At 40.0% G+C, this 11,235-nt stretch overlaps 1 protein-coding gene across 1 annotated transcript; it reads right to left on the bottom strand.

The window, feature by feature from the left end:
* Nucleotides 1-534: 534 nt before the first annotated feature.
* LOC103695918 (serine/threonine-protein kinase PBS1-like) lies at nt 535-7,854 on the bottom strand. The gene is made up of 5 exons (XM_008777365.6): nt 7,497-7,854; nt 6,844-7,049; nt 6,468-6,657; nt 2,280-2,671; nt 535-1,307 (listed from the first exon to the last, which is right to left on the bottom strand). The coding sequence occupies exons 1-5, from the start codon at nt 7,615-7,617 to the stop codon at nt 828-830; spliced, it is 1,389 nt and encodes a 462-aa protein (XP_008775587.4). The 5' UTR covers nt 7,618-7,854; the 3' UTR covers nt 535-827.
* Between the last annotated feature and the right edge of the window lie 3,381 nt (nt 7,855-11,235).

Raw genomic sequence — 11,235 nt, 5'->3', positions numbered from 1 at the left:
CAGGGGGAGGAGGGTGCGGGTGGGTTGGGAGGTGGGTTGGGAGAGGAACAGGAGGGGAGAGGAACAGGCGGTGAGACGGTTTTGGGGGAGAAATTTTTTTTTTAAAATGAAAATATTTTGGTCAAAAATATAGCTTTCCGAAAAAGCTGAAACAGCTTCCTCCCAGAAGTTCCAAATTGGAGCTTCCTCCCAAAAGCTCCAAATTGGAGCTTCCTCCCAAAAGCTGTTTTCAGCTTCCCGCAAAAGCTGAAACAGCTTTTTAAAAAATTTACCAAACACAGTTTTTCATCTAAAAGTACTTTTGGAGGGTCAGAAAGTGCTTTCTGGCCCTCCAAAAGCTCCCCCAAATAGGGCCTAGATATCAAGAAGTATGACAATCTGCAGAGGTCAAGAAAATGTATTCTGTCCACTGTTCGCCCATAAAAGTCTGCCAACTTTGCACCTTCAGCATCAGAAGCTTTGATACTAAGAACAGATCCTTCTGCCACAGAAGTGGAATGCAAAGATTACCTTCTGATGGTTGAAACTCCAGAAGAAGCAAACAAAAGACTATACATTATACAAATCTCTTCCATCATACATTTTTTTTTTAAAAAAAAATTCATAAGCAAAATAACTTGTCTGGGATTACCACTCATAACCACTATAAAGCCTCGCTCCCTCTAGAAATTAAATACTCAACTCTCCCACCTCTTCCCTTCCATCTAACACGTTAAGCGAAAAGGAAAAAGGAAATGATAAGCTAATATCTAAACAAGTTCCTTACTTCATGGTTTCATCTCTCTTCTACAGATAAAAAATGGAACGACAAGTGTTCAAGCCTGCGCCTACCCATTTCCGCTCGCAGCATCGTAACTTTCCTGCAGATTAGCATTAGCCCGTCTCTTCTCCCGCCAATTCTCTCCCCACATCTTGGCCTCCGCCACAGCTCGCTCGCGATCAAAATCCCTGTTTAAGATACCGACCACCTCCCTTGGAGAGTCCTCTTTCTCCACGTCTAGTCCCCGCTTATGCCCGGATCCTTCATTTTTCACAAGCATCCTGCCACCTTTCTCATCGCCACCACTCCTTTCCCCACCATATCTACTGTTATAATTAGGACCTGCACTGGGATCATAAGCCTGGGAGGACAAGTAGGACAGAGCAGTCACAACATCAGCGATAAGTGGGCGAGAGGCAGCTTCCTCTTGAATGCACATTGAAGCCACAGCAAGGGCCTGGCAGAGCCCACGCATGGGGTATCGCCCTTGAAGCTTTGGATCAGCTAGCTTTGGGAGTTTCCTTCGGTCATTGAACATGGGCCGAGCCTGCAAAGATATAAATGTAGGCAAGATGATTTTTTATTGATGAGTAGGAAAATTTTAAGTTTTCATGCAATACTTGAGTAACTTAAGTCTAAATACGGGAACTGTAATAAAAAGTAATCTAAGTTCCAGTAATACTTTGGTTACTACATAAGTATGCAATATAATGGTTACTTTTCTCTGTGCTAATTACTGTTATGGTTGCGTCCTCCCACAACTAATTTCTCCCTTGTTACTGCTCACAACCTCCAATAGAGATTAAACACATAGCACCATATTCAAGCTCCTCATCTTGCCAAGGCTATGTGGTCTTCCTTAACACATAATTTATTCATCACTTGATCTCCCACAGTGCTAGTCCATTTACATATATGTTTACAGCACCCATTTATGGTGACATCTTACTGAACCAGTCATGAATGTTGGTCTGTCTTCATGATGGTTTTACCTTGTGTTTGTCGAATTGATGATCCTAAGTGTCTGTTCTGGTATACTGCAAAAATCACAATAATTTTGTGTGTCTATGTGGTTTAACAACAGAAATCCTGGTTTAAGAAAAGATACAAAAAATTAGAAAATTATAGAAAAGAGTCCTATTGAACTACCTTTATGTAAATATCAAATTCCATGATTTCCCCACCTCTTCCTTTGAGGCTTCTATTTTCCCCCAGTGGAAAAAGGTGAATGACTAGTTTGTTGACACAAATTGATACTTTTGGAATATTAGTTGAATGACAAGCTGAAACCAATAAATAGGCAGAATCAATTAGCTTGCCAGTCATTGCCGGGTAAGTTGCCTTATCATACTTAACAAAGGTAATACATAAATCAACGAAGAATACAGACAACAGTTATTTCAGAGTACAGACACCAGACTGCATCATTTTTAAATTGAAAATTAGGAAGTGTTCAAAATCTAATCAGTAAAGCAGGTGGCTTAGTAAACCCTACTACAAGCAGACGAGAAAAGCTTACCCATGAAACAAGATTTTGTTCCGCATGTGCTCTGGTACTGTCAATGACCTTCCTTCCAGTGATCAACTCTAATAATACAACTCCAAAACTATAGACATCGGACTTGACTGTTAATTGTCCAGTCATAGCATACTCTGGAGCACAATATCCATAGGTTCCCATCACCCTTGTTGAGACATGAGATTTATCACCAACAGGACCGAGTTTGGCAAGCCCAAAATCAGAGAGCTTTGGGTGAAACCCCTCATCCAATAATATATTGGATGATTTGAAGTCCCTATATATGACTGGAGGGTTAGCTTTATCATGAAGGTACTCCAACCCTTTGGCTGCACCAGAAGCAATCTTCATCCTTCTATTCCAATCCAATGGTTCTTTACCAGGTGGGAGGTCTGCAGAAGAATCATCAACATATTTGATCACAAGCTCCCAATACGGCAAGCAAAAACACTTGCTTCTTATATCTTACAAAATTGAAAGACCTTTTGGTTGACTAATTGAAACCAGAGTTGCTATTAACTTTATTGGGAAAGGAATATTTCAGATGAACTGGCAAACATCAAGATCTGCTAAAGTGATGATTACAATATGCGAAGTGAATCAAAGAGCAGGCAACTGACAATTTCTTAAGCATGCATTCAAGCAGAACCATGACACTGATGGCACAGGGTAGAAACTTCTGATATTATAGGCAAATAAAAGAAAAAATCTCCAACAAGCCCTCTTATCTATTTGATCTTGGCATTGTGGTCAAGCTATGGTCCTATAAGCTTGATAACATTTCTGGCTAGTCACATCAATCTCAAAAAATAGTAGAGAACTCTGACCAAGTTACTTTTAGAGAAAAGAGGGGCCACGTATGAGCAATGTGTCATGGACATGAGAATTCTGAGGTAACCAAGTGTCCAGCTCTGAAGGGAAAAAGGGAGATACAGAGATATTAGAATAAAATATGGTTATATATTTATACCTTTGAATATTGGTTGTTTAAACATTACAAAGAAAAAAATCCAAAGATATTGTTTGTTAAAATCTTTCAACATACATCTTTCTCATTCAAACATCCGAATTAGCTTAAGGATAAAAGAAAATAATATGTTGTAAACTTGTTTCATTATCTACATCCCTGACCAATCCATAAAAAGAACAAATACTCACTCGTAGCACTAAAAGAATAGGTCAAACTCATTAATAGAATGGTTGAAATCTCTTCTAATATTTAAAAGTGACTACAAAGAACATAAGTATTCGGGTACCTGATATGTATCCGACTCGTGTACATATAAGACATTGACTTTTGGAGCTGAACACAAGTGTCCAAGTGACACAGCACAGAAGACCTATAAAGCCGATTGATGGGAATGTAGACCTACCATATTGGTTAAGTAAATTAAGGTCACGAAACCAAGGATGAAACTCTCCTAGAGGGCCCCTAGACTTGGGAAAGACTAATGAAGAGGTGAAGTAGCATTGTCTAGCATAGTGAACTCTGCAGTTTTAAGCATATACTATAAACCAATGGGAGAACTTAAAATACAATTCTCATATGTCATATTTGTGCAGGCTACAGATCTCCAATGTTATGGTCAGAAATCAGGTTGTGCACAAGCACAAAATCTCGTGAAGCTGTCACACTGGGTTCCTCAAGTAATCATTAGATAAAGGAGACGAAAAAGTTTTGTCATTTCTGTATCATGATTCTCTTGAAAACTGAATAAAGAGCCCCATCATAGCACATGAGGGGGATCAGCAGCCACTTTTATCTGTAAGAAAGAGGCAGGTTGAGGTCCCTTAAAAACCCTACTCCTTTGATGCTCACAACTAAAACCCTGCTACCGAGCATAATTATAATCTCTCACAATCTCACATGTTTTATGCACAATTCACTTATGTAGGGGGAAAAAAAAGGTCAGAGAACTTGCACATAACTCAAGAAAAACACAAAAAGTCAAGAAAGTCGCATGGATTGCAATTAACATGACTATCAAACAAAAGAATTTTCTCAAATAAAAGTGCAGGCCATATCTTGTGAAATCCAGTCATAGATCAGATTTTGCCTGACCATCACGTTATCCAGTTCCTCAACTAAACTATGGCATGCTTACCTTACAATAAACTGGAAAACTTTCTATTAAAAAAACTACAATACCAACTCTACAGTAGGAGCCAGATTGTCAGGCAATGAAAAGATTAGCCTAGCAATGATGAGGATGTTAAGAAGATTGTATGGTAGACATGATGTTATGGTAGGAAATACATATATCAGAGAAGATATATACTATTTCAAATAAAGCATAAAGAGAAATCATCAAAGAGTAGTGCAGGACAAGTGCCAGATACAACATAACAAGGAGGCGTCTTCAATTTAGCTTCAAGCTCCGAAAAACAGGAGAAGTCATGGAAAGAGACTTTAAGCTGGTGAAATTTCAAATGATTTGGCTTTCAATAGATAACAGGACAGAGGTAGACCCATAAGACTAACCCAAAATAAATGGATTCGACATTTTTATGCTCAAGTGCATCTTAATAGACAGTAGATACATAAACAAGAAGAGCTATTGATTAGTTTAAGGCCATTAAATAAAAATGTTCATTGATTAATTAACGCCTGTTTCATACTATGTGATAGTCAATCATCAAAATCATTCAATAAAATCTTATTAGAACTTATACCAGAATGGCTATCTTAGAAACTTCCCATACCAGAAGTGTATTTTAGGGTGACTGTCGCAGATTGATGAACAAAACAAACACATCAGCGCATGCAAATAACATTTGAGAAAGTTGAGATTTTATGGTGAATGAAGTTGGAGAAACATTATCCTAGTTTGTCGTCTTTGTTATTCTTGAACCCAAAGTAAGTTCATAATTTAAGAATATCCAAGCTTTCCTTTCACACTGAATTAGCTGGTACATAGTTAAATTGATCTTAGGCTTGCTATTACTTACCTGTTTCTTCTGTTTATCAGTAAGCCTTTTTAAGAACCACCCAATGAATATAGTGATAATTAAGTCATCATCATAAGTTTCCATTTATGATATCTTTAAAAGTCTAATGCCTTGGGTGCAGAAAGATGAACAAAGGAAAGCATACAGAAGATTTAGAACAGCTAGTTCTGGTAGAGATAGGAAATAGTAGCAAACCATTGTTTTGTTTCTGATCTTAGTAAGAATAAATGGAAGTAGAGATAATATGCCTTGAACTGGCAAATACAAGAACCTGCATTGAGTTACCAAGCCGCAGCTACAGCATCGGCTGTTTTTGCTTTATGTCCTTACACTTATTCTACAGACAAACATGTCATTGAGAGTAAAAACAGACTCAAAAGAAGAGAGCACAAAGAACAGGTTAAGCAAAGCATGAACCATCATTGAGATGCTTGTAGCATGAAGGCTAAATGCAACTTAAGAAGATGAAGATTGATTCAAATCATGCTCGCCCATATGATTATTTTCTGAGAATTTATAGAAATGTGTCTTTTAAGGAAATTATACTAGTTGGATACATAAGAAACAAATAAATAATCTGAATTAAAAGAAGATCAACATATGTAGAAGGGAGAGAAAAGTAGGCATTACAGTCACTTATGATTTGCACTAATAATAAAAGACACATTTCATCTGCCTTTCCTGGTGATAAAAACCAGATGAGCATTCACCATCTTGAAAACTATCTGTAAGTGATTTATCTTTTGTACTTAAATTTTCAGTTAATGTACAAACTTTTTAACAGCTAACTCCAATAAAGGAAATAGACTTAAGGACATATTCTTCATGACGAGTAGAAAAAGTGTTCCAATAACCAAATGCTAAGAACTTCTGAGTAAGAATGCAAAGTCTCAAGATTTGCAGCTAAGATTATTCGGCACTCATATTATTGTTTTGGTCTTTCCTTTTCAGTTTTTCCTTACTTTCTAAAAGACTAGTACTATAGAGGACCCAAAAGGGCTTCAAGCACGAGCCAACAACATAATTTGAGTATTCCTACTCGAGATACCATTGAGTTTGACACAAGAAAGCAAAAGGGCAGAAAAGGGAAAGAAATAAAGCACAAAAAACTGCCTAAGAATATATAGTTTTAACTTAATTTTAAAAGAGATCAAGCATTTAAAATACCAACCAAAGGATGACTGCTATCATCTGTGATAGTTTAAATAAGAATACCAAATTGGAGCAGAGAAATCATACCATGTAAGTGATCTTCCAATGATCCCAAAGGCATATACTCATACACGAGTAGGCGTTGATCTCCATCAGCACAGCAACCAATGAGGTTAACTAGGTTGGGGTGATGCAACAGACTAAGCATGAGGACCTCCACCAGAAATTCTCTATTTCCTTGAAGCCCATTCCGATCAAGCTGTTTGATAGCTACAACCTGTGGCATGCGCAGACAACCAACTGCTTTATGTTTCTTATCGTTTTTGTATTTGCTAATAGATTCAAGAATTGAGCTTTGAACCAATCTGTGATACTTGGTTCACAAAACATTATGCTTTGCCTCAAGCCTACAGAAATATATCAAGAGTTATACCACAATTCTCATGCAATTTGACCGAATTACCTGACCCGTGCTTTCCAGACGACCTTTATAGACCCGTCCGAACCCTCCTTCCCCTAAAAAGCATTCTGGCCTAAAATTCTTTGTTGCTGCTGCGAGCTCCCGAAAGGTGAATGTCTGTGCTGAAATATTAAAACCAGACTCTTCCCTTGGTCCCAATGATTCCCTTTTCAAATCCAAATTGCTTCTGGTCTCCATCCTATCAGCTCCTGCAATTTAACAAAACATCCAGATAAAAATCTCCAACCTACAAGAAAACTGGGAACTCATCAAACAGCACCCCATGATCTGTAAGTCCAGTCCTGAACTTCATAATATATCCACAAAAATGAATCTAATAGACTTCATACTTGATAAATCTTAAACTCATTGATATGTTTGTAATTCCAATTAATCTACTCCACTCTATCCGAAGAAAATTAAGCAATCAAACTCAAAATTCATACTGCAAGTAGCAAAGACATACTAAGCTTCCTCATTTGGAATCAGATCAGATATCAGTGAGATCTAATCAAAGACATATAAGCTCCTTTTCTAGTGAATTGGGATTGAATTAACTAAGACGGAGCTTCAATTCTCAGCATAAAGAGCTACAGGACTCTGAATCGGATCTATCCAATGAAGAGTTCGGTAGGAACACAAGGAATCCAACTCACCAGAAGATAACTTATCGACGCGAGGGGGCACCATGAGCTGCTCCTCCCTCCTGTCACCCGCCCGGTTTCCGGGATTCAGCTGCGCTGCCTCCTTGGAATCGAAGCACGGGAAGCAACCCATTTCGCAAAAAGATCACAACTTGGGGAAGAAAAACCCTACAAGATTGGATTTTTCATCCAAATCTCTCCTTCACCGATCGCATTGAGTGGGTTCTGGGATTCCCAAGATCGAATTCTATCAAAAGCTTTCCCGCTTTCGGATCCGATCGACGTGATTTGAGGAGGAGAAAAAATCGGATTTTTTTAAGGAGAGAGCGAGGGAGGCGTTGGGTTAGCGTGTGAAATGTATACTGGGGAGGACTACCCGTGGTGAGGTGAGCTGTCCAAATCATCGGCTCCATACACGTGCCACAGTAACCCCCAATAAAACGCCGCGTATCCGTATCTTTGAAAATACCCCATCTCCGCCTCCCGCGCGCACCCGCACCAAGTATGCCGCCGTATTGCCGAGGCTTTTTATCTCCTGCAGGTCATGTACATGACATGTGTCCACCTCCCACACGCGCACTGCCGATGTGCCGCGTGGCCCTCCCATGAGTATCGGCATGATCAGAGGGGAAGATTTGTCTCTCTCCCATCCGAGCTCGCTACCTACTGTTAGGAGTTTTAACTTAAAAAAAATTAATTTTCAAAAATGAATATACCAACTTAAAGACGTTAATTTTGGTTTGCGTGGGGATGCCATATTTCTACAACATTGCACCAAATTTTTCTTATCAACTTTCTACTTTTTATATTTATTTTATTTTTTCTGAATAACTAAAAGAATCAGTCAGATCAAACTTTCCCATCAATTATGCTTATTAGAGGAGGATCGAACTGAGCCGGATTATTATATCTTAGAAACAAGATCGCCGCAAATCCGCATGTAGGGAGCGAATTAAATTCTTAGAACTGTGTATATCACATGGCTCTAATCCAGGCAAGCTCTTTTCAATCTTCTGAATTTATTCAGTATATTATTCTTTTATAAAATAATAATATAGCAATTTTTAGGTAATAATTTCTCCAACATCTACCACTTGTACCTCTCTGCTTGAGGAGGGGGCGGAGATCAATGTCTTCACTATACCTTCGGACACAATACTATCTAAGGCCAGTAATAGGGCATGACTATGGTCACTTTGGTATGATAAGGGATGAGGGAGACATTCTTGAAAGGTCGTCTGTCCCTTAGATCTCCTTTTTTCTCCAATTACACAAAGACTATATCTCTACCTACACAAGAAACCCTAACTGCCATTGAAAAGAGAACAAAAAACAAAAGAAAGGATCAGCCACCATCTTCCCAAAACCAGCAACCTCCCATCCCCATTTGCATCAATTGGTATCAGAGCAAATTTCTTGAGCGAAGTTCCTGCATCATCATGAGTACGAGAAGTGACCGCCTCTTCAACATTGATCGACAATAAGATGAGATAGAGGGGATGGCAGAACTTCCCCATCAAATGGCTGCCTTGAATCAAAAGTTGGATGCTTTTTGTGTGGAGGCAGATTGACGTCAGCATCACCCCCAAGTTGGACCAGAACCGCTAGAACACAGCAACAAGGGCGTTCCTTTTCTTCGAGGTAATCTTCCTTTCATGAGATCTGAAATTTCTGCAAATAGGAATACATATCCGGATCGAGGAGCAACAAGGACCAGCAAATAAGAAAAGAATCCAATGCAGCAAAGAGGAGGCCAATCCGATTGCTACAAGTGCGGAGGCCGAGGATACTTTGCTGATGTTTGCCCCACCAAAGACCAGTGATTTGAGTTGGTTTGCTAGCAAGACGAGATCGCGGCGACATATGAAATTCCTCCTCAACCCGCTGAGATCGAAGAAGACGAGAAAGGCAACAAACAAGAAACCGATATGGTGGAACTAGAAGGTTCAAATTCGTTCGTTTGCGAGGTTCACAGGATTCTTTCAGATTGCAATCAAGGTGAGGAAGTCGGATCTGAAATTTCAGAGGTAATCCCTTCTTCCCCACCATCGTCTTTTCCAAGACCTTCTTCCCCATCGCTGCCCCTTCCTTTGTCCGCGCCACCAAAAGTCATCTTCCATGTCCGTGTCGAATACAACAACAAAGCCACAAACCTCATCATCGACAGCATGAGCAGGATGAACATCGTCTCCTATAAGTTGTTGAATAAGATGACGCGGAAACTGGAGTCTCATCCCAAGCCATACTGACCACTTCGGATTGCTGAATTCAAGCTTGAAAATTCAGCAATCCAAAGGGTGTTGACTATGAGGCGATTCAAGGAGACCAGCCATGAAGATGAGGATATGTTTGCGTTGATTGCAAAGGAAGATGGTTTTGAAATTTCAGAAGTGTTCCCATCTGATTTCGAGGTGAAAGATCTGATTGTTAGTCGAAGCCGAAAGAAACACAAGTAGCGACCAACAGATCCACGTGCGGTGCCACACACAATGCCTGCGGGCAAGGCTGCTACGAAATGCCGCAGCCACAGTAGCCGCATGCATGCACCATCTCCCGGCATTCATCCGCACTCACGTCCCATGCGCACCGGGCCCATGTCCCATGCACACCAGACCCGCATCCATGCATGGCCATCCAATTGGCGGCCCGTCAACACACCAGCCTAGAGCCCCAGTTCCACTAGGGCTCTTTTAGCGCGCATCAGCCCACACCCGTATGCGATCAAGATGGCAGATCCCACCTGAACCAGAATTCATCAAATCAGCCCCAACTCGATGGAGTCGAGTTCTTCTCAGCAAGGGGGAATCGATGTAGGAGCATAAACCCAAGCCTGGAGCATAAGTGGAGATTGAGTCCCCTCTTTGGGTGAGCACCAAACCATATTAGGTTTCAAGAGTTCCAGCAACTATGATGCAGCATGTGCATGAGTTAAGTTACAACGAGTCCATTTGTTGGGCCGTGCCAAGTCCCCTTTGAGTCCAATTGTCTAACGCCCAAGAGTCACATTGAGTCCTTTTTGTTTGTTTGGGCATATTGAGTCATATGGAGATTGAATCTTTTTTGTTTGGCGTGTTGAGTCAATTAGAGTTTGGGTCCTAACGCCATAAAATCTCCTTGAGTAATTAGGAGTTGTCTATTTGGTCCATATGACATTTGGGGAAGCGTTCTAGTTGATTTGGACTCTCTTCCATGCGCCATGAGGAGTCCTAGATTATTTGAGAGTCTTAGTTGGCTTAGTTGATTTCGTCAGTTAATTTCGTCAAATAATTGATTTGATTTAAAAGAGTCCATATTTAGATGGAGTTCTAAAAATTTTAGTTGTAAGAGTCCTTATTTTTCCAACCTCTTACTTTATATAAAGGAGACGTTGAAGAATAAAATTTAGAGATAGATTGATTTGAGTTTAGAAAAAAAATTGAGAGTGATTCTCTTGTTTCTTGGAGTGCGACAATCCATCCTCTCTTCTTGGTGAGACGCCAAGCTTTGGAAGAAGTTGTTGAAGGTGAGACTCCTTCTCCTTTTTTACGCCAACCCTTCCTCTTTAGTTAAAGAGTTTGAGTGGAGGTGAGATTCTTCCACCCATCCTCTTTAGTTATCCCTTCCTTATCTTGCTACCTTACTAAGAAAACCAAATCCTATTAGAAGCCCTAAACCCTATATATCCACGTCCTCCTAGCCCTCACGCCCAAATCCAACCCCACTTTGGGTCCCAACCAATTCCGCATTCCCAACTCCCTCTCGGCAAACCCAA

Source organism: Phoenix dactylifera, chromosome 13 (assembly GCF_051530095.1).
Source record: "Phoenix dactylifera cultivar Ajwa chromosome 13, Ajwa_hap1_PhDact_Kaust_v1.1, whole genome shotgun sequence".
NCBI classification, from domain to species: domain Eukaryota; kingdom Viridiplantae; phylum Streptophyta; class Magnoliopsida; order Arecales; family Arecaceae; genus Phoenix; species Phoenix dactylifera.
The sequence above is the reverse complement of the archived record's forward strand: the minus strand, read 5'-3'. Positions and strand labels throughout refer to the sequence as shown.